The 27156-nt window shown below is 41.6% G+C and overlaps 1 protein-coding gene across 1 annotated transcript in view; it reads left to right on the plus strand.

Moving 5' to 3' along the window:
• The window catches only part of APOB (apolipoprotein B), a 50888-nt gene that overhangs the window by 17601 nt on the left and 6131 nt on the right, over positions 1-27156 (plus strand). Inside the window, exons 13-26 of the mRNA XM_054970013.1 lie at positions 604-815; positions 2058-2295; positions 3819-3995; positions 6130-6321; positions 7586-7753; positions 9887-10098; positions 11088-11270; positions 11621-11742; positions 12912-13122; positions 14423-14598; positions 14906-15093; positions 15266-15405; positions 16539-16912; positions 18806-26086. Coding sequence (XP_054825988.1) covers positions 604-815; positions 2058-2295; positions 3819-3995; positions 6130-6321; positions 7586-7753; positions 9887-10098; positions 11088-11270; positions 11621-11742; positions 12912-13122; positions 14423-14598; positions 14906-15093; positions 15266-15405; positions 16539-16912; positions 18806-26086 — 9874 coding nt within the window. The remainder of the gene's footprint in view (positions 1-603; positions 816-2057; positions 2296-3818; positions 3996-6129; positions 6322-7585; positions 7754-9886; positions 10099-11087; positions 11271-11620; positions 11743-12911; positions 13123-14422; positions 14599-14905; positions 15094-15265; positions 15406-16538; positions 16913-18805; positions 26087-27156) is intronic.

Below are 27156 nucleotides of genomic sequence, written 5' to 3' on the forward strand. Positions count from 1 at the left end.
TTTATTTACAGCTTACTTTTCTCACTGAAGGCAGATTGCAGAATATGGCTGTTTTCACATGTCTTTACCCTTGCGTAAAATCACACAAAACTCACGGAACGACGGCGTCTTCATGGCGCGACATCGCACCACGAAACAGAATCATGACGGGGTGATGTCAGAAATCGTTCCGTGAAGACGCTGTTGTTCTGTGAGTTTTGCACCATTTTGCGCGAGGATAAAGATGTGTGAAAACGGCCTATAAACAATGCAAACAGCATAAAACAACCAATTGAAAATATAATAGGATTAGGGTTACAGAATGAGAAATGCAAACAACACATTGTGTAAGGCAAGATGTACTGTCAATCATGCAGGATTACAATGGTACAAGACAATGCCATATATGTAAGGTGATGCCTGCATTAGTCATTGCAGTAGCCTACAATCCTATTCAATCAAAAGGTGCCCTCCTGGTCTGTCAGAAAGTATCATTTCTTATCAGAATAAATTTAAGGCTTAATGAATTAAGAGCTAAGCTGAAAATGTCCCATAACATAGTAATGAAGCCCCTAATAGAGGACATTTCTGTACTCTAATGTTCCCATTTTCATGCTGTTACAGGACCAAGGGACGCTTGTTGGAATTTTCCAGGAGGCTTCCAATCCAGCTGATGAACGTCTGACAGCTTATCTCATGCTGATGAGAAACCCTTCCCAAATGGACATTTCCAAGGTTGTTAGAGCTCTTACAAAGGACAAAAATGAACAAGTAAAAAGCTTTGTAGCATCACACATTGCCAACATCTTGGATTCTGAAGAATTTGGCATTGAATCGTAAGTGAAAGCTTATTTGAATCTTCACAGTTTTAGTTCCAGTTGAAATCTTGACCATTGAATAATAGATCCCTGAATGATTCTTATTACAACAAGAATCCATTATATATCCATTTAGTCCTGCAATTTGATGGCCAGACAATCTTTTATCAAGCTATATATGGGAAGGGGTGATGCCTACCCAACCGAATGCACACGCTAGCCATGATATCATCAATAGGTTAGGGGATGTACATATTAAGAGTACATCTGGCATATTTTCCTTCTTGCACCATAGAAGCTTCTACACAATCTATATTATATCTGGAATATCCTTGCATTTAATTAAGGGATAATCTGTTAAATGGGAGAAACAAATAAGAGGGGGAACACCTAATCCAGATAAGTTTTCAGTTTGGTCTTTCGGGTGTTGCTTATCCACTGTTGGCCTAAACTAGGATTCCTAGGGGTGCACTTACTAGAAAAGCCCATGCATTTTTTCCTCTATATGTTTTTCATATACAGTTCCCAGCACCAAACTGGGCAGAGTTTGAAAAGTGTTTTGTCATGTTATTATTTGTGCAAACTATATCTGCAGGTTCAAGAACACAGAGGAGATCTTAATGCATCTGTGTATTCCCCAGTTGTCTCTTTGGCTTTCAGTAAAGTATGCCAAAGTAAAGATGTGATAATAAAGATGTGATAGTAGAGAGTACCATCAAGTCATAGCTGACATGGCAACCCCTAGTGTGGTTTTCATGGCAAGAGACCAACAGAGGTGGTTTGTCATCACATCTGCAACCGTGGTCTTCGTTGAAGGTCTCCCACCCAATTACTAACCAAGGCCAACCCTGCTTAGCTTCTGAGATCTGATGAGATCAGGGTTGCCTGGGCTATCCAGGACAGGGCAAGTAAAAATGTACCGCAGTTGAAATCTATCTAAACAATGTCCAGCATTTCTGTTAATGCTACTGTAGCATAGTGGTTAAGTGGCTGGGTTGCAAATCAGCAGTCTGCTGGTTCAAATCCCACTACTGCCATGAGTTCAGTAGGTGGCCTTGGGTAAGCCACTCCTCTCAGCCCCAGCTCCCCAGCTGCATTGTGGGAATAATCATAACACTGACTATGTTCACCACTCTGAGTGGGCACTGATCTTTCTAGAAGGGCAATATATAAACACAATGTTATATTATTATCAATTATTATTATTATTTCATTAATTTTATTATTATCTATAACTAATTTTTATCCCCCCCCCCTAAGGCTAAAAGACAAAGTGCAGCATGCTCTTAAAGGAGCCCAGGTTCCAACAGCGAAGGACTTCCAAAGATTTTCACAAAATTACCAGGTTTCCAAAACACTTTCGATGCCAGGGTTAGATCCAATTTCAGCAACATTGGAAGGGAATCTGCTGTTTGATTCTAATAACTATGTTCCTAAGGAATCTATGCTAAAAACAACTCTGCAATTGTATGGACTTAGGCCTGTGGATATTTTTGAGGTAATTGCTTCTTGCTTCTTTTTTTACTGTACTATTTGTGTCCACAACATTTAGTGATTTATTTACTTACTTGATTTATATTCCATCTTTCTCACAGAGACACAAGGCAGATTATAAAAAAAAATTAAAATCTATAATGCCATAAAAATAATAAAACCTATTCAGAAAATTTTCCACCATATTAAAACTATGATGATGTTCCCTTTATAAGAATGCCCTCCTGAACAGTTCTGTTCTGCATTTTCTGCAGAATATTCATAGCGTTGCGGGACGGGCTTCCCAACCTTGTCGTTCTTAGAGAATGCTGAGGTATGGCCAACTGTTGATCTTATAGACAATAAGTGGAACACTGGAAGTCTTGGGAAAACCATCTTTCAAGGAAGTTTGTCTATTATTATTCATAAGTTTCCAAGGAATCCCATCCACCCCTTCAAAAAAAAACCCCGTTTCAGTGCCATTCCAAATCATGTTTAAAATGTGCACTTGTGTCTGGGTCACTGGTTCTCAAAGGGAATCAGGACCCAAAAGTGGATCCCAACTCTTTCACAAGGGGGTCACAAAGTTCAAATTCCTAACCTGGGAGAAGAGGCTGTGCCCCTGTGGGAAGAAAGGGCAATGCTATCATATTCACTCCTCTTCCTGCTCTCCTTTGTCCTACAGCCCTATTCAATCTCAGTCTTGACCCACCTCCAGCCATTGGCAGTGCAGGAGATAATGGGCACAGCTTAACCACATATCACCCAAATTCACGCTCCTGGTAACTGAGTGCAGCTTATACCCAATGCCTCCTGAACTTGGGCCCATGCAAGTGGCATAAGGCTCAAGCTGAGCTCTGGGTTGTGGCACTATGGTACTGGGTCTCAAAAAGTAAAAGGAGAACCCAGTTCAAAGATGAAGCTTAAGGATCATTGGCCTAGTAGGCGGCACAGTACGGGGCATATTCCCTGTTGCACTTGTGCCAGAGACAGCAAAATAGAATTCATAAGGACAGGAATGCTTTCTAGGTGAAGCAGATAACCTTTCTCCAGAGTCATAGATCCAGAGGAGTTAGCCGTGTTAGTCTGTAGTAGCAAAATCAAAAAGAGTCCAGTAGCACCTTTAAGACTAACCAATTTTATTATAGCATAAGCTTTCGAGAATCAAGTTCTCTTCATCAGATGCCTGATCAAAACTGGGCAGATACAGAAGAGGAGGGGGAAAGAGAGAGAAAAGGGAGGGGTCATAAATCACAAGAAGGCAGAATGCAATTAGCATAGAGGCAATCAAAACATTCCTTTGCTTGGAAATGTAAACATCTCCTTTTGGTGTGCAGTCAGTTTGTAGCAGTGAAGGTGTCCAATTCCTATGTAGTATAAGCCTTCGGTAACCACAGCTCTCCCTGCCAGTTGCATCTGACAAAGAGAACTGTGGTCCCCGAAAGCCCACACCAGGTGTCACTGGGCTCCCAGGGAGGGTCCTTGGGACCTCCAAGTGGAAAAACTACCTGACTTGTGCGTTTATTTGTTTGATTCTTATTTGCTCAGATTGGCTTGGATGGAAAAAACTTTGAGCCAACACTAGAAGCCCTATTTGGACCGAAAGGGTTTTTCCCTGACAGCGCCAGCAAAGCTTTGTACTGGGTCGACGGCCAAGTGCCAGAGGACGTTTCCAAGGCACTCTTTGACTATTTTGAATACCCCAAAGATGGAAAACGGGATAAGGTACACTATCAGTATTTGGGGATTTGTTTTGTTTTTACGTTTTCTGCAGATTTTTAGACTCGGAGATCAGATCCAATGTAGAAATATCAACCTAGTTTGTTATGCATATTAGTACACACCTACGTGGTTTGATCTATCAGAAGAGTTTGGAGGAGATGTTGGCAGAGTGGATCTTTCCCTAAGTTGTTTGCTATTTGTCCCCAAACTCTCTTAAAGATGGGAGACACCCATAAACAAAATATACCTTAGGAAGGGAGTGCCTGCAAAGTCAACGAGGAATCGAGGAACATCTACAATCATCTTCTGAAGTCCTAATTCAGGTGCCCCCATCTTATGAGTTTAGGCAAGTAGGAACCCAAGAGGGCCTTCTTGGTTGTGGGACCAAAACTGTGGAACTCCATCTCTGGGAATAGTCATCTATTCCATTCCATCAATGTCTTCTACCAATGGGTTGAAGACGTTTTTGTTTCGTTTCATATTCTCCCAAATACCTCTCCTCCCTGCCCTATTGCTGGGTTTTTGAAGACGTGTTTTGTTTTTCGCTTTAACTGTTTTTATGATGTGTTTTATAATGTATTGCGTTTGATAGCTTCTTTGATGGCCCTGTTTGGGCAGAAAGGCAGGATATAACTTTTGTAAATAAAATAATACAAAACGTGACCTCTTTTTTCCCTTTTCTGCTGACACGAGCTGCAGACATAAGAGGGAGGAAGAGGTGATTTTACTTGATTCCCTGTCATGTGCTGCAGTTCCACATCCTGTGGCATATTTTGCTCACAAGGTTCTCCTAGTCCTTTCCACACTAAATCTTCCTAATTACTTTTAAGTCTGTGTTGTAACATAGAATGCTAACACAGGAGAAACAACAGAGGACGATTATTGGCATCTTGCTTTGTTGAGGGACTTTATCCCAAGGCAGATTAGTGGACTAGATGAATCTTTAGCAGATCTTAATGTCTAATATTCTAAATTCTTTGTCTTACAGTAAGAGCAGGGCAATTTACGCAAAGGACCGGCAAATCTTGGGGCTTTTCCTCACCAGGTTTTGATGCAGCTCAGCCTCTTATCTGCCCCAGGTTTTCACCTGCCTTACAGACAGTATAATTTGCTCGTTGCTGCTCTCCCATTTTTGTTTTATATTTTCTTTTTGAATTCTCACCATGCTTTTTCAGAACTCTTCAAAGGTTGTATTGTCGAAGGCTTTCACGGCCGGAGAACGATGGCTGTTGTGGGTTTTCCGGGCTGTATTGCCGTGGTCTTGGCATTGTAGTTCCTGACGTTTCGCCAGCAGCTGTGGCTGGCATCTTCAGAGGTGTAGCACCAAAAGACAGATATCTCTCTTTTGGTGCTACACCTCTGAAGATGCCAGCCACAGCTGCTGGCGAAACGTCAGGAACTACAATGCCAAGACCACGGCAATACAGCCCGGAAAACCCACAACAGCCATCTTCAAATGTTTTTTGAAAAAAATGCAGGGAAAACTTGAAGGAAAAAAAACAGGAGAACACCAACCAGCAAGCAAAAGTAAGGGAGGGGGAAACCCAATGCAGTTATGCTGTGTCAAAAAAAAGGTGTGGAAAGCCCTTGAGAGTGGAAAAGTATTAATCTGATTACTTTAGTTTATCATCGTGCTTTAAAAAAATCTTCACTTGCTAATTCCTGCACACCAAAATGGTTGAAGGCATAGGGCAGGCCTGCATGCTCTGTTTTCCGGTTAGCTGGTAACCCTAATATGGGGGATGTAGACTGTACAGAGAGGCAGACATCAAGAGATGGACCCCAGACAGCATAAGTACCCACATAACAAAATGTCTAGAGATGTGTCTTCTTGCTTCAGACTCCCACAGCCTGTACCTGATGCACCACATGAAGCTACACACAAACACTGAAACTGCAGCTCCCCTGGTCACTTTAGCGTGCTTACAGAATACCAAGCCAGGTACATAACACAAGAAGCTTCATAAATGGGATTCTTGACCAAAGTCAGCAGAGGCCATTTTACCCTCTTGAGGACATAGTTGGCAGAGATGACTTCCTGAGGCAAGATTCCGTGTAGGTATGCACAGGTTTCCTAGAGAACAGATTCATTACAATGATTACATCCACCCACCCTGCGTTTCTTATACATTCCCAGGATGTCATGAAAGAAATTGTGCTTAATTTTGAGAAACTCATCAAAGATATGGCTACCAGAGAAACTCCTGAAGCGACAGCCTTCCTCAGAATTTTTGAAGAAGAGGTCGGCTACCTGAAACTCAGTGATTTTAAGCTCTTGGGAAATCTGGTCCTGAAAAGCTTTAAAACTTTGCAGAGCATTCCTGAAAAGGTAGGTTTATGGACATCTTTTGTGCCGTATTTTGTCCTTCACAGTTCTCTCTCCTTGACTAGGCATGGTACTCTGACATTTGAACTAGGACCAAACGAGATGTTACCTGGAAGGTTTGTGATTAGGATCTCCCACGGTTTTCTGAAGGCTAAGATCAGCCCCAGTGAAGGGAGGGAAAAATTTAAAATGATTTATGGTGCTAACTTTTCACCTCATGCCATTTCCCCCCAAAAAATTGCCCCTAAAAGTCAATTATTTGTCCAAGAAGACAAAAAAAAAACTACAGGTATTGGTAAGGCACCTGTATGTTTTCCTCTGTGGGGCAAATAGCAGTGTCAGAGAGAAGGTGGACAATTCAGAGCAGAAAAATTGCACAAGGATAGGTTAAAATTAAAAAAAAAAAATCCCACCCCAAACGGTTGTGGTCCTCTCCCAGATACACCCATTGACCCCTTTTAACCTTTTAATCAGTCAGAGATCTCCTGGATCACATCTTCTTTACCTCATAATTGCAATTGCTGTCATTTAAAAGACAAATCAATGCCCAGTTTACCAATGTAAATGACCGGTTAAGATGATCAGAGCTAATTAGGATGATGGAGAAGATTGTAAAACATGTATTTTTATCTTGAAGTTTTAGGATTAATATTAAAAGTCTGGACTCTGGACAATTTGAAATGCGGGTGTTTTCCTATTTGAGCTCTGCACTCATCCTCACTTGTATCCTGTAGTGTACAAGCCTGGCACAAAATAAACGCTTAGGCAGAGCGAGTGTATGTGAAACTGTTATCCTAACTGGAAAACCAGACTCTATAATTACATCCGACATTTGAAAGTAACTCCTTTATCTATCTGATTCATTTACATTTGTTTTTAAAGATTTCAGCCACTGTCTAGTTTGGTGTAGTGGTTAAGAGCAGCAGGACTCTAATCTGGAGAGCCAGGTTTGATTCCCCACTCCTCCACTTGAAGCTAGCTGGGTGACCTTGGGTCAGTCACAGCTCTCTCAGCCCCATCAACCTCACAGGGTGTTTTGTTGTGGGGATAATAATAACATACTTTATAAACTGCTCTGAGTGAGTGTTAAGTTGTCCTGAAGGGCGGTATATAAATCAAATGTTGTTGTTGCTGTTATTGTCGTCGTCATCCACTCAGGCAAATACAACAGGTCTGCGAGAGCCTAAAAACCTCTCTTTGAGTTGCTCAGGGGAAGTGCAGGATGCCAAAGTAACCCTGAAGTAATTCCATATCTGTTTGCTCACAGATTGCCCAAGCCATCTCAAAGGGGACAGGGAGAGATTTATTTCTCCACTACATCTTCATGGACAATGAATTTGAGCTGCCAACAGGCGCAGGATTACAACTACAATTCGCTTTATCTGGAGTTGCCACCCCTGGAGCAAAACTTGAAATGAAAATTCTTCAAAAAAATGTGAGTCTTAGCTGCCTTTCAACTGCTGAGTCAGTCCAAGGATACAAAACTACACATTACAGTAGAATTTTCTATGGTGGTACAAGAAGACACACTAATATGGGTACTGAGCAGGGCTTTTTTTCAGGGGGAACACAGGGGAACAGAGTTCCGGAACCTATTGAAAATGGTCACGTGGCTGGTGGCCCCGCCCCCTGATCTCCAGACAGAGGGGAGTTTAGATTGCCCTCCGTGCCGCTAAGCAGCGCGGAGGGCAATCTAAACTCCCCTCTGTCTGGAGATCAGGGGGCGGGGCCACCAGCCATGTGACCATTTTCTCTGAGGACAACCCACTGAGTTCCGCCACCTCTTTTCCCAGGAAAAAAGCCCTGGTACTGAGTAATTGTGTACTACAACCTCAAATATTAGTCTGTATGTGCACTGGTCAAACGGTGGAACCTTCTAGAGTTCTATTGGGAAATTAGGCAAGGACTCTGCAATAAAACCAGAAAATAAGAGCTGTTACTAGACTAGGCTAAAGATGGCAGAATCACTTTCATTTTGAAGATAACTGCGCGTATGCCCTATTAATGGTGTGAACTGTCAAGTGAACTTAAAAGAATAATTCCATGGAAAAGCAAAATAAAAAGTCAAATTATTTTATTTACCTTTAAGCATGGACTGGATGCAGCTGGCAGCAACGCCAGGCTCCTTCCTGGTTGTTTTCAGATAGCCTTGCCAATAAGCTTGATAATAATGCCAATATCTGCAGGTCTGGAAATCCCACACGGTCAGCTTCTTAGGGCAACAGACTCATGTTAAAATAGAGCGAAGCTACAAGTGACTTTCTTCACATGGAGAACACTTGATTTTTCTCGCATGTTTACCTGGGAAGTGAAGTCCGAGTGGTCCTTCCCCTCTCTGTTAGAATCGCTGCCTGAAGAGCCACAAGAGGGCTTAATTTGGGGGCTGGCAGCTGCTACTTTCTCCCAGGGCGTCCTGCGGGCTGCCTGCTCCCGGGGAGCTGCTCTGGAGAAAGCGGCCGCGTTGGTGAAGTTTCAGCCACAGCGACAGTGGAAGGATCTGCAGCAGATTCTTCTGCTGTCGCTGCGGTTGAAGCTTCCTTCTTGATTTGTTTATCAAAATAGAGTAACATATTTACAATAAAGTACTCCATCACTTTAGTGCCTATGTACATAGAGTTGGATCCAAAGGTGTGCTCCTAGAGGGGTACATTTGGACATCCTCATGGGTTTGTTTTTCTATATAAGTTCTTCTATACTGGTTAGCAGAAATGTAAGTCTGAGGACAAAGATACAAAATTTAAGGGACCTTAACAATACGCCCTAGTGGATCACAACGATCACAAGTTTATTGTTACGGTCTGCGACCAGCATAAGCAGAACATAAAACTGTTTAAAAGTTCAAATGGAATTAAATATACGAGCAGGCAATATATAGATATACAAACGTAAAAGTAGAAGTAAAACATGCCATAGGTTAATAGGTTAATTATTTACAGAGTTAGAGCATGTTCAGACTGCCATATGCAATTTACGGTACTTATAGACCTGGGCACAAAATCTTGCTACCTGTGCCCTAGTGATTTACTGTGGGTTTTGGAACTCCATCATACACATGTCGCTCGGAATAGAGCTTTCTTGTTCATTTCTGTCAAAGGGACAGCTCAACACATAGAACTGATAGGAGCCTACAGGTTGTGAATGCGACACCCTCATGTACAGTAGTTCCCTGTGTGAGTTTTGGAGTGCTGATTTAGCCTTTTAGGTGGGTATAATGAGCCATCTGCAGTTTTGCTCCGAGCACTCACTTGAACTTTGAAAGATCATGATCTTGTGTCCCAGGCCACTTTTTTTAATTGCCGTTTTCCACTGCCATCCAGCCATTTGTGGAAAGGTCTGTTATTATTCTGTGTATCAAAGTTACACGAGACTCTACAAAATGCTAGAAAATGAGCCGCAAGTCTTCTGCTCCACTCTGTCACTTCTGCCTGGTGCCTACAAGCCAATATACTTTGCCTAACAAACCACTGCCTACGTGTACATCTCCTGCCTATGTGTACATCTCCAGGAATGGGATGGAATTATTCGATATTGAGGAGAAATAACCATGTGATTTGTGTCTATTCTGCAGATGCAAGTGGAACTCATTGCTAAGCCATCGGCAGCCATTGAGTTTATAAATCACATGGGTGTGAACATCCCCGAGTTTGCTAGGAATGGTGTTCAAATGAACACCAATCTATACCACGAGTCCGGCATCGAAGCCAATCTTGCAGTGAGAGCTGGGCAGCTGAAGTTAAGCATTCCTCCTCTAAAGGCTCCCATAAAGCTCTTCAGCATCAGGTAATGTTTCCTTATATGTGTTCTATGGGTTTCTCCTTTCATGTTCCTAAATTTTTTTTAAAAACTGCATTTTGTTTTTTGAAGACCTGGTGCACTGCTTCAGCCCTTAGGCAGTCCTGAGGCATCTTCAGCCATGAAGATGCAGACAGAAAATCCAGAATGGTGTAAAGGTTGGATTAGGACTCAAGAGATCTGGGTTCAAATCCTCATTGAGCTACAAAGCTCTTTGAGCATTCTTGGGTCAGTCACACACTCTCTCACAGCCTAATGTTCCTCACAAGATTGTTGTGAGTATAACATACAGGAGGGGACAATCGCGTACAACAGCCTGAGCTCATTGGAGGGAAGATGGAATAAAAATGTAACAAACATAGTGCTACCAAATGATAACGGAGCAGCAGTTTCCACAACCTTGGTGACACCAGATGCCGCAGACATGCTTTGCTGTGGCCATTATCTGCTGCTTCACAATTCTTCCACCCCACCCCACCCCACCCCCAAGGATATTCTCAAGGATAAATCTGCTCCATCCTTAAATTTGGGTTCTCCACTTTGTGATGTATATTGTTGGTAATTTGCATTCCTTGAGCGGTATAGCCAAGTGATTGCAGCACTTTTTCTTTGGAAGGAAGGAAGAGCTATTCCCATTTACTTGCCCAGTTCAATTTCTGTTTCAGTCAAGGGCTGATTCCGCATGGCTTACCTGAAGCCGGGACATTGCGGAACATGCTGGCAAAACCGCGGAAGATCGCGTTTTCTCGTGCGAGTTTTGCATGACATCGCACAAAACTCACGTCAGAAAACGCGATCTTTCGCATTTTTGCTGGCATGTTCTGCAACGTTCCGGCTTCAGATAAGCTGTGCGGAATCGGCCAAGGTTATAATGTGCTTATCTTCACTTATTTGAGGGCAGGAAGAGAACTACTGTTTTACTTAATCCGAATGATGATTAAACATGGAAAGATAATTCACTCCCATTTCTTTTGCAGCAATGTCTTGAATTTGGTCACCTCAACCCGAACTGAAGTGATTCCCCCTTTGATGAAGAACAGAGAGTCCCGAAGGTCATGCAGTCCATCCTTTGTTGGTCTTGCTGTCTGTACCAGTATAGAATATTCCAATGCCAGTACCACAGAAGCAGCACCCTACTTCCCTTTCACTGGAGAAGCTAGGTGAGTGAGACTATGTGATCATATGGAGTCCTTACTTTCTGTTACAGCTTCCTTGCTTCTTTGAAGTAACCAAAATTCTGCAACAAGAAAAGAGGAATTCTGCAACTATAAAAACCATTACAATGTGAACACACTAGCTAATTTAGCAACATTTGTTATGCTTTTACTAATGTAAAGTCACATGAAGTTCCAGCCCGCAGAGGTCAGAGGTCAGATTCCCTGGGAGAGCCAGCTGTTAGTGTGTTGGGATTAGGAGCAACTAGCACAGTCCGGTTAAGTAAATGGCTTTTCACAACCATGATCGCATTTCACCATTACTTGCAATAACCTTTCCATTTTGACACCTTTAGGTATGAAATTGAAATACTGCCAACAGGGGAAGTAACAGAATATACTGCAAGTGCTAATTATGAATTAAAGAAAGAAGGAAAAGATTTGATTGACACCTTGAAATTCATTGCTCAAGCAGAAGGTAAGGCGCTGTAAAATTATTGTGGTAATTTTAAAAGGTAATATGGGAGGGGGAGTCCAAGGTTTTTAACTGGCAAGATCTTTATAGAAACAATATCCTTTTAGTACCTTCTTTAAAAGGATCAGGATATAAATCACTGGAACATTCAGACATTATGACAACTCGGACACAAATTTTAAAAGGTAAATCAGAATTAGAAGGCCAATTTGAACGAGTGGAATAGATCCAACTTTCCTCCAAGAAGGTTTTCTCCAGCCGAAGGAGTCTTCCCCCAACTTAAGCAGCTCTTCCGCTGGAGGAAGATTCTCTTGAGTTGGAAAAATGCTCCTTAGGCTGGAAGATGTCTACAAATTTTTGCTCAGTAGAGTGGTAGGATAGCAGCAGGATTGGCCCCAGCATTTTGGCCGTTTCCACATGCTGTTAAAGAGACGGTCTACTTACTGAAGGCTGGCGGTTTTTTTCACAGATTCCTGATGCCTCCGATTTCAAAGCAGAAGCAGGCTGTTTGTCTTGCGTCTAATCAGCGTCCTTGACCCGGCACAGGAAAAAGCGGGAAATCCTGGTCTCAGAAAAGACGCTGATTAGACGCAAGACAAACGGCCTGCTTCTGCTTTGAAATCGGAGGCATCTGGAATCTGTGGGAAAAAACGCCAGCCTTCAGTAAGTAGACCGTCTCTTTAACAGCATGTGGAAACGGCCTTCATCTTTTCATGATTGCATCCCCAAGTGATGACAAGCATGTGTGAATGTGCTACTACTACAGAATTTTGATAACACCAGTAGTTTCTTTGTGTTCAGTGCTCTTCAATGGAATTAGCTCACATGTCAATAAATCAGGTGATATACATGCATGTGTAAGCCACATTGGAAACAAGGTTAAGTTACAATTGAGATTTAGAGACAGGATTCAAAGAATCACTTAACTAATTTGCTGTGGGATAGATCCCATGAATGCTTTCTGCTAGCAGAAGCACTTTTCACCAGTAGATTTAGCCTTGCTCTGACTCAAGACTTTTGCATCAGAGGAAGTCTTCTCTGCCCCTCTACTAGTAGACATGGTCCAGCCCTTAATTTTATTTAGATGTTTTGGAGCAAATCTTTTCATTTAATTCTTGCATCTTGCCTTACGTAGCCATCTGTAAACCACTGTTTACCACTGAATGTTTCAGGTATAAAAGATTGTGAAGCCACGCTGACCTTCAGATACAACCGAGGCAGAAGGATTTTCACCAGTGACTTCCAGGTTCCCAGTTTCAATATTGATTTTGGTACCAACTTCAGACTTACTGATGAATCCAGTCAGGAAAGGAACGCGTACACATTTATTTTAGACATCAACAACAAGAAAATTCCTGAAGTTACTCTTACAGGACGTCTAGGGTAATGCCACAATCTTTTCTCAATTTTACACATCAAGTAGTCTTAAACAGAGTTGGTCAAATGCCCCGCCCACCCAAATTAAAATTTAGGCGGCATGCACTGCCCTTTTAGGATTCTGAAGATGTGATTTCTACCAGAATGGAAATTACAGGAATCCATCAGGTTCTTCAGCAACTAGGTCTTGGCAGTGTACTCTGTGCATTGGCACATTACCCATTAGCACCGAATGGTCCTTTTCAGGGCTTTTTTTTCTGTGAAAAGAGGTGGCAGAACTCAGTGGGTTGCCCTCGGAGAAAATGGTCTCATGGCTGGTGGCCCCGCCCCCTGATCTCCAGACAGAGGGGAGTTTAGATTGCCCTCCACGCCGCTCAGCGGCACAGAGGGCAATCTAAACTCCCCTCTGTCTGGAGATCAGGGGGCGGGGCCTCCAGCCATATGACCATTTTCAAGAGGTTCCGGAACTCCATTCCACCGCGTTCCAGCTGAAAAAAAGCCCTGGTCCTTTTTGAAGGCTGCCTGCCTCGCTTCTTCCAGGAGGCTGTTCCACAGAAGCAGAGCAGCAAAAGTAGACAGAGGGCTCAATATGTCTGACACGAGTCAGGATGGGGGGTGTCCAAATTTTGTCATATAGAACATGGGGGAACTAACGTTTCCAAGCATCGCAAAACCAGATTGGCTAATGAATGCAAAGCAGGGGAAGAAAGGGTTTCAGCTGTCCCTTCCATGCCTTTTTCCTCAGCCAAAGCAACTGCAAAACCTTCTGTTTGCCCCACTGTAGGGCTCTGTGGGCCAAGCTACACATGACGAATGACACTTGAACGGCAAGTGTATTTCTCCCTGTTCACTTGCCCTCCACTCAATCCACTTGCCGTTCAAGTGTCATTCGTCATGTGTAGCTTGGCCCTCAGTGTACCGACAGCACCCCTCCTCCCCCCATGCCATGCTTATGAACCAAATCCAGCCCCACAGTGTTTGGGAATGTTACTTCCCCAATGTTATGTATGACATGAATCAGGCTGGCAACCCCCAACCCAACTCATGGCACGTATATTGTCTAATTGAGCCCTGATCCCAAACTATAGATTATTGTAGGGGGTGGGGGCACTGCTAGGAGAGCCTGTTGTGAACCTGTTGCAGCTGCCCCTCCATTTCTTATCAGGTGATGAACAAATTAACCTTTTTGTCACCCATTTCACTATGCCCCATCTATTTTGAATGTTAAAACTACATTATCAAGCCACACCCTGCCCACCCTGTGAGCAAGTAGCAATCATGGCTGCGATTGTCTTTGTTTTTGCAGATACACTGATGGAAGAGAGTCAATGGTGGGAGCCGTGATCTCTATTCCTCGCCTGCTGACTCAAGCTAGAACGGAAGCATTGCTTCAACACTCATTTAATGGGATAATGCTTCAGATCGATTCTTCGGCCACAGCTTACGGTTCCTCCATTTCAGAAAGAATTGTCTTTAGATACGGTAGGGTCATTTCTCATCATAAAGGAGCTTTATCAGCAACAAGTCGTAGTATTGTGCAGAGGAGCTTCCAATGTGGGGTTACAAGTTCAGGATTTCACTTCTCACATTCTGCTCTTAGGTCCCTTCAACATCCATCAATTGGATGTCACCTACATTTGTAGAATGCAATGAAGGTTTCTTATTCACCACAACAACTATACACTAGGCATTGAGGATGTACCAATAATGCAATTCAGATAAAGAACACAATGGTTCCCCAAACCCTCTGTGTGAAATAACCTCGAGCCATTTATCATTATTGTTTTAGACGATGAAAAAGTTGATGTGCAGTGGAATTCAGGCTCCAGTGCTGCCCTGAAGAAAATGTCAGCCAACATACCTGTTGACTTTGGGGATTATTCAAAGGCTTTGCAGAAGCGTGTCAATGAACTATTGGATCACAAAGTAGACTATTCAGATATGACCCTCCGACATATTTTTTCAGGCTTAATAGTAGTAAGTAGATATATTGATCATAAACATTCCCTTCATACCCCTCTTGTTCATGAGATAACAGATATGTAGACGATGCCTCTGTGAAGTACTTATATTAAGAATATAAACTCAGTGGCAGCTGGTCTCCTGACCACAGACTTTTGATATTTTAACATCTTCTTTAATGTTACAGGCAACCAATACCTGGCTGCAACAAGCATCCAGGAATGTTCCTTATGCCCAAACTCTGCAGGATAAATTAAACGGACTTAAGAAGCTAAATTTTCAGAATCTGCCCCTTCTCACCATTCCTGAAGAAATTTTCTTGAACAGGTAAAATAAAAGCTGGGAAGTCATTTGACTGCATATTAATAATTACTGACAGAAGCTTTTTAGGGCCTCGAACTCAAATGGTGTTGTGACCACTAATAAATTCAGCACATTGCTCTTAAAATGGATGCATTGATACACATGGTCATTTAGTACCGAAGCAAACCCCTATAAGCAGGGCTTTTTTTCTGGGAAAAGAGGTGGTGGAACTCAGTGGTGGGACTCAGGACCTCACAACGACATCACTTTGGGTCAGCTGGAACAAGGGGGGAGTTTTTTAAAGTTTAAATCACCCTCGGCGAAAATGGTCACATGGCCAGTGGCCCTGCCCCTTGATCTCCAGACAGATCTCCAGCAGGGCAGATCTCCGCTCTGTCTGGAGATCAGGGGGAGGGGCCACCAGCTATGTGACCATTTTCAAGAGGTGCCGGAACGCCATTCCACTGCGTTCCCGCTGAAAAAAAGCCCTGCCTATAAGCCCAACAGCGATCCTAACTATTGCCTGGATCCAAGGGTTCTGCAAATAGATCAAGTTCATAAAAGCAATTTTCGTTGCATCTTCCTTCCCACAGGAGCCCTCTGCATCCCCACGAAGCCTTTGGCAAAGCACAGGCAAAACCCACTAGAACAATACCAGATGTCTTTCACCAGAGCTTTTAATGGAGGGCAGACTGCAGACATTTTATTAGGTTCTATCAAGGGGGGGAGATGTTTAATCATGTATAGGAAGCTGCCTTGAGCCTTGGGGAAACGGGAGATATAAATATTTTAGTTCATTAGTGCATCATGCAGCATGAAGAGCTGCCGTAAGAAAGAGAAATGATCAAAAATGGCCCTCTGTGGCATTCTTGGGCAAGCTGTTGCTTCATTTATAGATATTCGGAAGGGGTGCAATGGGAAGGCAGGAAAAAGTGGCCCCACAAACTTGCTGTCATTGCCAAAAATTTGGATCCAATTCCATGTTTGTTGACTCGCAAGTGTTATTGAGTTCAGTGGGATGTACTTGCCTATGCTTAGGATTGCCACGTTAGCCACAGCGGTTCCTAGGCAGCTACCACTCATTGTCTGTTTTCTATTGCTAGAGCAGAGTACACTCCGTCATCTTTACGAACTGATGGGTAATTTTTGTATTGCAGCGATGGGCAGTTTAAATACATTTGGAACAAGGAGAGCACGACCATTACTGTCCCACTGCCATTTGGTGGCAGATCATCCTATGACATGAGGGTACCCAAGACTGTAACGACACCTCAGCTGGTAATGCAGCCACTGGCAATCAACATGCCATCACAAGAGTACAGGATTCCACCATTTACCATCCCCAAATCCTACACAGTCCGCGTCCCTTTGCTGGGCACTTTTGAGATATCTTCCAACGTGTACAGCAATTTCTACAACTGGTCGGCCTCCTACTCCTTGGCTAACAACACAAAAGAGACAAACAGCCTGAGAACAAACTACCACATAAGAGCGGACTCTGTTTTGGAACTACTTTCTTATAATATACAAGGTAAGAATATACAAAAGCACTCAGGAAATTAATGGCATATTGAATGGAAGAGTAAAATTCCTTTATTGTATGTTTTCCCATCCAATTAATACTTCCTTTTAGAAGTATGACCCAGTGCCTTTCATTTATTAGTTGTAAAGAAAATGTGAAAAATGTAATAATATTGCATATATGCCAGAAAGTTTGGATACTGAGACTAATGTTACTCTTGCCAACATTCAGAGAAGGTTCAGACTAATATGATTTCTTGAAAGTATAAGATTCTGAGGATCAAATTATATTTGTGGCTGTTCATGTGACGAACTGTAGTAATTTCAGCACATCTTTTTATATCCATTCAGTCTCTCATTATTACTCAAATGGAGCAAAACTATGAAAATACTCCTACTTACAATTTCATTATGTAAAGCATTTTGCCATCCCCTTTGTGTTTGTGCCCAGAATGAAAAAGAGAGATAGGCTGCTACTGTTCAGATGAAGAGTTGAGGCTGAAAAGACAATGGCTTCTGCCAGGTCACCCTGTAAATCAGTGGCAGAGCTCTCCTTATTCAAAACTGTATGTTTTTATTGTGTCCTTATCCTTGCTAAAGGATTTTTGTAGGAGCTCAAAGAGACCTTGGCTGTATTCAGACATCAAGAGTAATATCTGGGTTTTTGTGTCTGTGATGAAAATGAACCTCCCCCACCCAGACTAGTTTTGTCCCTCCTGCTTCCTCATGCATACAAAGTTTAGCTGGAAAGCTTCTTGTTTTAGGAAGTCTTTGATCGAACCACAATTAGTTGTGAGGTGTGAAATTTGGTGCTTTCATAAATTAGGGATTTTTTTCTTACCCATAAACGATGATTCTTTGAGTCCAAGAATAAACCAGGCTCATTCTCAACACAAACAAACTGGAGGTTGTGACATCGAAATATACTTCTTGTGTAAAAGGCACAAGCATCTTTCATCAGCATCCATGACCTGAAATCCATACAATCCAGGAAATATGATCTTGTGAACAACTAAGGGTTTCACCACACGAGACAAAACACACTCGAACTTCACGGGTAATTTGAGTGTATTTTGTAATTCGAGTGTATTTGAGTGTAATTCAAGTGTATTTTGTCTCGTGTGGTTTGACCCTAAGAGTTACAGATTTTAGCTGAAATCACTTCCTGCATTAAATAGTGCAGTCTAACAACTTAATCCAGTAATCAGTATATTTATTACGGTCAGAGACCAAAAGTAATAACATACAACCTACAATCAAGGTAAGTCATATTATTTATAGAGATGTCCAATAAAATTCTTAAAGTTCAGATTCTTAAATATTAAAAACCTTAAGACCTGAGTTCCCTAAAACCAAATTGTTAAATACTTAAATCCCTGAACTTATAAAATATTTAAATATTTCCCCATATAAAGTACTTCCTGATCTGTATGGCCTGCACAGCGAATTTTGCCACCTTTAGAGTAATTTCTTGATCAACTTAATCCATAATCCATTTAAAGCCAAAGTGTTTCCCTGTAAAGTGAATTACAGTCTGTTTTACAAAATGGTTACAATGATATGCTAATTATCAGTGTACTCCTAAATAGGTCTACACAGAATCCTTTAGTAAGACTTAGTTCCAGGAAAGTCTTTGTAGAATGGCACTGTACGTCCTATTCATCTTAAACCGAAATGATATATTTTAAGACTTGTTCAAATCAATCTGGTTTATGTCCAATAGGAGTAAGTTCATTGAACACAAAGGGACATACTTTCAAGTAAAAATCCACAAGAACAAGATCACGCTTTATGTTTCCCCCGGGACAAACACTTTACCTCTGTGAGTCTCTGCATGAAGTAACAAAAGCTATTCAACATGTTCAAGATGCTCACTATCATATTTTTTTCATTTTTCTTTCAGGTCAAGGAGAAGCAAGTTATGACCAAAACATGTTCACCTGCACTTATGTAAGCTCCATGCAGCACCAACTGCTCAATTCCAATTTTAAAGTCAACCGGGCAAACACGTTTGGACTCACTCCCAGTACCAGAAATACCATTTGGCTTGAGACTTCTACTCCACTGGGTGCCCAGTTTTCCCTTTCTGCTAACGAAGACTCCAAACTCAGTAACAACTTGTTCACCGAAAATCTAAAACTGGAAGGGCAACTGAAAGTCGCTTCAGCCTTTGCAAAAACCACATACACACTGTCAAGCAACTTTGATGTAAACAACTTTGTGTTGGCAGGGGAATCAGATTTGAAATTTGACTCTTCCTACCTTCAGGCTAACAACAAGATGACTGGCAGGAGAACTGATGATGCATGGACTATCACATCAGTCTCAAATGTACAGAATGGATTTCTTACTAACACCGCATCCTTGAAGTATGAAAACAGCCAACTGAAGTTGACGTCCGAGACAACTGGAAACCATAGAAACTTGGCAGCTCTAAACAAGTTTGAATTAGCCATTGCGAAGCAAGGGGCTTCATTTCACTCTGAGTATCAGGCCACTTACATACAAAACCGATACTACACCCGGCTTTTGGGCTCCCTTAATAGCCAAGGTCTTGAGCTGATTGGAGATGTGTCTGCAAATGGCGAAAGAAACAAAGCAGCTCATAAATGCTCATTAACTATTAACCGGGACGGCCTGGCCAGCAGTGCCACCACAAACTTGCTGTTTAGCCCGCTGACACTAGAGAATAAAATGAATGCCCAGGTTGGCACTGCAGGAACTACCATGGTGATAAACACTATTGGACACTACGGGAAACACAATGTAAAATTTGACCTGGAAGGAAGAGCAGCTCTTCGGGAAATAATGCTTGGAAGTGCCTATCAAAGCAGTCTTTGGGATGTGGACAGCAAGAATGTCTTAAATTTCAGAGTGAATAAAGAAGGGCTCAAGTTTTCAAATAGCTTGATTGGCTCATACAAAGAAATGAAGCTTGAACACACACACAGTCTGAACGTTGCAGGCCTGTCTTTAACTTATGCTTCAGATTTAGACAATGCCATCAGCCCAGACAAATTTCATAAACATCATTTTGACTTCCAGCTACAGCCCTACACTCTCACAGTCAACGTGAACAACAACTTCAAGTATAGCAATGCGGACATAGCCAACATTGCTCGGCTACAACTTGAGCCACTGAAGGTAAATTTCGATGGCAATGTAAAAGGTGCTTATAAAGCCGATGAGGTGAAGCACACCTATGCTTTCACGTATGCGGATCTAGCAGCAAACTTTAAGACAGATACAGTCGCAAGCATTCAAGGTGCAGCTCTTACCCACAGGTTTAATCTGGATGTAGCAGGACTCTCCTCTTCAGTCAGTATCAACACAAACTGTGACTCAAGATCCTTGAGATTTTCCAATGTAATACGATCTCTCGTGGCCCCATTTACAGCTACTGTCGACATGCATACCAATGGTGATGGAAGTCTCTTGGTTATGGGAGCTCATACAGGACAGCTATACAACAAATTCCTCCTCAAAGTAGAACCTCTTGCTTTCACCTTTTCTCATGATTACAGGGGAGCCACCATGCACAACTTAAATTCGGGAAAGAAATATAGTACACTACTTGACAACAAAGTCAATATCCTTTTTACTCCATCTGAACAAAGAAGTGCCTGGACACTAAAGAGTGAGCTGAACAATAATGTATACACCCAAGATCTTAGTGCTGTCAATGATGCCGGAAGGATAGGTGTAGAAATGCGAGGACAGACTTTGGTAGACCTTTCTGTATTGGACTTCCCTATTAGTGTGCCGTTTGTGAATACTCAAAGAGTCAATGTAATTGACACACTGGGTCTAAGGGAAGTGGTGGCTAACCCTCAAGAATTCAGCCTTGCTCTTTCTGTGAATTATGACAAGAAGACAGATGTGCATGTCATCAATCTGCCATTTTTGGAAAATCTGCCAGTTTTTTATGAGAAGATCAGGTTTTCCATCTTATCTGCACTGAAATCTTTTCAGAAGACCCTGAAGAACATCAATATTGATCAGCATGTGAGAAAATACAGGGCAGCATTAGATAAGTTCCCCCAGAAAGTTAATGACTATGTGGATTCATTCAATTTGGAAAGCAAAGTGAACAACCTAAAAGAGAAACTGGATGCTTTCATAAAGGATTACGCCATAGGAGTAGATGACCTTCAACTTGCTTTGGAAAACGCCAAGAATAATCTTCAAGAAGCTTTGGCTCAGTTGCAAACTCTCCTGATAGAAGCTGAAAGGTACATCAGAGAGAACTACGAAGAGTATGATTTGAGGGGAGCTGTTGTGCAACTTATTGAGAGAATTGTTGAAAAAATCAAAGTTATTGATAGACAATACCAAATCAGCACAAAAACAATTGACACTATTCAGCAGCTACAGACGGCCATTTCTCAGTTTGACACCAGTAATATCGGAAGCAGTGCTGTAGCTTGGGTTCAGAATATGGATGCTGAGTATCAAATCAAAGCTCGTGTGCAGGATAAACTAGAAGAACTCAAAAGTCAGATTGAAAGTTTTGATGTAAAGCGTGTTGCAGATAATCTGAAGCAGCAGATAGAAACAATTGACCTCAAGCTACTTATAGAAAAACTACAAGTGTCCTATCCAGTTCAAAAACTGAACCAGATTCTTGAACAAGTCAAAGACATTCTTCTAAATTTTATGGAGGATTATGAGATTGCTGAGAAGATCAATGTACTCCAAGGTAAAATCCATGAACTGATGATAAACTATAAAGTGGATCAGCAGGCCAAAGTTCTATTGGACAAACTCATAGAAGTTTCTAACCAACATAAAGTCAAAGAAACAGTTCAGAAATTAACCCTTACATTGAGAAAACTTGACATAAAATTATTCTTCAATCAAATCGTGAAATGGATTGATGATGCTGTCAAACAGCTCCAAACATTTGATTACAAAAATCTGGTGGACGAAGTCAACAAATTTCTCGATGGCGTTATAAAGAAGCTGAGGCATTTCGATTATAACAACTTTGTAGATGAAACAAACAACAAAATCCGGGAACTGACAAACAAGATCAATGAGGAAATCAGAACCTTAGAACTGCCACAGAAAGTGGAAGCAGCAAAACAGTATATCAGAGATGTTACTGTTGTGGTTTTACAGTATGCAGAGAAATTGAAAGAAACTAGACTTGCAATAATAGGTGACTGGTTCAAGGATCTCCTAAGCTCTACAGCATTACAGGAGCTTAAAACTAAGATGGATGATTATCTGGCAGATTTCCGTGATAGAATTTATCAAATGGATGTCCCAAAGGAATGCCAGAGGTATCTCGAGAAGGCAAGCCAATTGTACAATACAATAGTCACCTACATAATTCATCAATGGCAAGCTGCCTCAGATAAGATTACCCATTTGGCTGAAAAATATAACATTAAAAATATGGCTGATAATTTGAACCAGTTTGTTGAATCTGGTTTTATGGTCCCTGAAATCAGAACAGGGATAATCAACATACCTGCCTTCGAAGTCAGCCTCCGAGCCCTACGGGAAGCAACATTTCACACACCAGGTTTTATGGTTCCACTAACTGACCTACGTGTTCCCTCATATCAGATAAACTTCAAGAAGTTGAAGGAAATCAGAATTCCAATCAGATTTACTACTCCTGAATTTACCATATTAAATGCCTTTAAGATTCCTTCTTATACTATTGATTTGAATGAAATCAAAGTGAAGATTGTGAAGATGATAGATCAGATTATTTCAAGTGACTTTCAGCTGCCAGAAGCTGGTGTATATTTCAAAGATCTAAGGATGAAAGACATGCCCTTTTCTGATTTTTCTTTCCCGGAAATGAATTTGCCTGAGCTACAAGTACCTGAATTTGTGATCCCAAAGCTAAATCTCAATGAATTCCAGTTCCCAGAGATACAGATACCAGAATTCCAGCTGCCACGTATTCCACACACTGTGACTGTCCCAGTATTTGGCCATCTGTCTGGTACTTTCAAAGCAGTCTCTCCCTTCATTACATTGAATACTAAAGCTGACTTACAAAATATTACAGTTTTTGCCCACAGCCCAGAATTTGTGGCCTCTGCCTCAGCTACAGCAACATCCAAATTCAACTATCTCGATTTCAGCATCACGGCAGACGCTCGGCTCTCAGCTCCTGAGATGAAACAGCTAATGTTAAAAGAGACTTTGAAGGTCTCCCACTTGTATCTGAAAGCTGATCATAATGGTGAAATGATATTTTTGAGGACTTCTGCTCAAGGTAATACTGAAACAACAGTGGGCCTGCACATCTCCCAAAATACTGTCGATCTGCACAACAAGTTAACAATCAGCCTGCAAAAGAAGATTTCCATGGAGAGCCAATCAAGATACACACACAGGTTAAATATTCCTAATGCCTATTTCACCAGCCAAGCTGTACTAAGCAATGAAATAAAAACAGAATTAGAAGCAGGACGGATAATAGTTACTTCTACTGGTAACGGTAATTGGAAATGGAATTCTCTTGATTACTCTGATGAAGGAACCCATGATTCAAGTGTCAGCTTCACCGTAGGAGGCCCTGTAGCTGCACTTGTAGCTGAAAACAGAGTGAATGATAAGTACTTGAAAGTCAATCAAAGACTGAGGTATGAGTACAGCTTACCAAGTTTTGCAAGCCTTCAGGTTGCATCTACAGTGGAATCTCCACAACTAGGACTTAGTATCTTAAATGTACAAGGCACAGGAGATCTTGCAAAGATGAAAACAGAACTCAGTGGCACACACAATCTGAGACTGAATGGCCGCGTCTCTGGAACTGTAAACAACAACGTAGCCTTCTTGGTGCAGCCCTTTGAAATTAGACTATCAACAGTAAATGAAGGGAATGTAAAAGTTAGCTTCCCACTAACACTAGTTGGCAAAATTGACTTCCGGAATAACTATGGCCTGCTGCTGAGTCCTTCTGGTCAACAAGTCAGCTGGGTAGCTGACGGTAGATTTAACCACTACAGATACGCCCATAACATCTCTGCAGGTAACAATGAAGACAGTGTAGAAGCGTCCGTGTCCATGAGTGGCGATGCTAACTTGGACTTCCTTAATGTCGCTGTCTCCATTCCTGAAATCTCTGTTCCCTATATTGATGTTAGGACACCTCGAGTAGTAAGATATTCACTGTGGGAAGAAACAGGCTTGAAGAATTTGCTGAAGACCACAAAACAATCATTTGATTTAAACCTGAAAGCTCAGTACAAAAAGAACAAGGATAGGCACTCATTTGCAATTCCTTTAGATGGAGTACAGCGAGCTCTCCAGCAGTACATTGCAACCTTCAACAAACATTTTGAGAGAGGTAGGGACGATGCTTTGGCTTTCCTTACTGATTCATATAACCAAGCCAGGACAAAGTTCGACCAGTACAAAGTGGATACTTCCATCGACAGTCGTCCACGAACCTTCAGGATCCCAGGGTACATTATTCCATATGTAAACATTGAAGTCTCTCCTTTTACAGCTGAGATCCCAGCTTTTGGCTATGTGATCCCAAAAGAAATGAGTACCCCAAGTTTTACTATGCCACTTGTTGGATTCTCAGTGCCATCGTATACGTTAGTCCTCCCATCACTAGAGCTACCTGTCCTACATATCCCACAAGGCCTGCGGACACTTAAGCTTCCCAGCTACCGAGCACACAAGCCATTCAACAGAATTGACATTCCTGCCTTGGGAAACATAACTTACGATTTTTCATTTAAATCCAGTGTTATTACCCTGAACACCAATGCTGGGTTTTTCAATCAATCTGATCTCATCATCGCTCGCTTGAGTTCATCATCTACTTCCGTGATAGAGGCGCTACAGTATAAATTGGATGGGACAACCAGTCTCACACGGCAAAGGGGGTTGAAGCTTGCAACGGCATTATCCATGAACAATAAATTTATACAAGGAAACCATGACAGCACAATCAGTTTTGTAAGGAGAAACATAGAAGCTGCAGTGACGACGACAACAAAAATTAACACACCAAGCTTAAAATTGAATTTTGGGCAGGAGCTTAAGGGAAACACTAAATCTAAGCCTACTATCTCTTCAGCTATTAATGTAAATTATGTTTTTGATATGCCTACCATTGGCACTAATGCTAAAGGAGCAATTGACAACAAGTTCACCGCAGAAAGCATGACATCCGACTTTTCTATAGAAACTTCAACCAATGGATTCATTGATGGAGTATTTCACAAGGTAAAAACATTTTCTGGAAAGTTGCTTCTGGAAGCAAATGCTTTCTTAAATGCTAACGGTGTTCGCTCAGGTGGCAAGCTTGAGTCTAACTCTAAAATGGATGGAATCTGGAATCTTAATGTCAACAATAATATTGCTGTTGAAGCATCTGCCCGTCGTTTTTACATAGTACTGGACAACAGCAAAGAATACTCTCTACATTATCTTCCTGTATTTGAACTGAATGGAAAGGACGGTTGCAAACTAACTTCAGAAGTAACTCCTGAGAGTATGTCAACAATCATTCAAACAGATATTTCCCAGATAAATAATATCCTTCCTCAGACAGCAGTTAATCAAGTTCTTTTAATAACTGTCAGTTCTGAATTTCAGAAAATTGGTTGGGAGGGTGAAGGCCAAGTTCTCCGTCTCATGCTTGGACATGACTTGCAGTTAGCAAATGACAAAACAGAAGCTCGATTTGATCTTTCTGGGTTTTTGGGAGGACATGTGGATTTCCTGAAACGTATCATGCTGCCAGTTTATGACAGGAGTTTATGGGATATCTTGGAATTAGATGTCACCACTAGAGCTGAAGAGAAGCAATACCTAAATGCATCAACTGCCATAATATACACAAAAGATGAAGAGGGATATTTTTTCCCGATAAATGTGAATAGATGGGCAGATGGATATACGCTTACAATTCCAGAAATAGTTGTAAATTTGAATGCTGTTGTGAACAAGATAGCTGATTTTGATCTGCCAACAATTGCGATTCCTGAGCAGGGGATTGAAATCCCATCTTTCAAAGGTTTTTTGCCGGCTGGAATTTACTTTCCCAGATTCAGAGCTTTGAGTAGTAATTTCAGAGTTGCTTCACCAGTGTACAGCTCCACCTGGAACTTGTGCTTCAAAAACAAAGAAGGCTCTTTCGAACAGTCCATTGATTTCTCTGCTAATTCACCTCTGCAGTTTCTGGAGTATGACCTAGATGGTAAGTGAATAATGTTACAAATTCAGTCTTGGGATAGATATACAACACGTATACTATTATTCCAAACCAATAATTTAAATGATAAATATTGCAGAAGACATTTTTTTAAAATGACATACCAAATGGGAAATCTGAAGTATGGCAGACTTTCTGGTATGTTTGGAGAGGGTTTGTTAAAAAAAATGTCATTTATCTAGTTGGTAATACTACAATACATTATACTAAATAATACAGTATTATAGATATAGTTTAAAACAATTACTATCTGGGCTTTTTTTCAGCTGGAACGTGGTGGAACTGAGTTTCAACACCTCTTGAAAACGGTCACATGGCCAGTGGCCCCGCCCCCGATCTCCAGACAGAGGGGAGTTTAGATTGCCCTCTGCGCCACTCTGCATGGAGGGCAATCTAAACTTCCCTCTGTCTGGAGATCAGGGGGCGGGGCCACTGGCCATGTGACCATTTTCGCCAAGGGTGATTTAAACTTTTAAAAACTGCTTTGTTCCAGCTGACCCAAAGTGATGTCATTGTGCAGTCCTGAGTTCCACCACTGAGTTCCACCACCTCTTTTCCCAGAAAAAAAGCCCTGACTACTATAGATATACATATTTCAAGTATTCAAAGAGCTTCTCATAAATATCTCGTAAATGGTAGCCATGTTAGTCTGTCTATAGCAGTAGAAAAGAGCAAGAGTCCATTAGCACCTATATGACTAACAAAATTTATGATAGGGTATGAGATTTTGTGAGTCATAATAATCTGAAAAAGTGAGCTGTGACTCACGAAAGCTCATCCCCTACCACAAATTTAGTTAGTCTTATAGGCGCTACTGGACTCTTGCTCTTTTCTACTGCTATAAATATCTCAGAATTATTAATTGCAAATTGATAGTCGGGGTGTGAGGCTGAGGTTGAAAAATAGCAGCAACGTAAAATTTCATCTGAGGACTTCTTGGTTCATCAAGTAGTATCTACAATTAGTCTCTATGGCCATTTCCACACACATTGAATAATGCACTTTCAATGCACTTTAGCAATCGTTTGGAAGTGGATTTTTTGTTCCACGCAAGG

This window comes from Eublepharis macularius, chromosome 1 (genome assembly GCF_028583425.1).
Source record: "Eublepharis macularius isolate TG4126 chromosome 1, MPM_Emac_v1.0, whole genome shotgun sequence".
NCBI classification, from domain to species: Eukaryota; Metazoa; Chordata; class Lepidosauria; order Squamata; family Eublepharidae; genus Eublepharis; species Eublepharis macularius.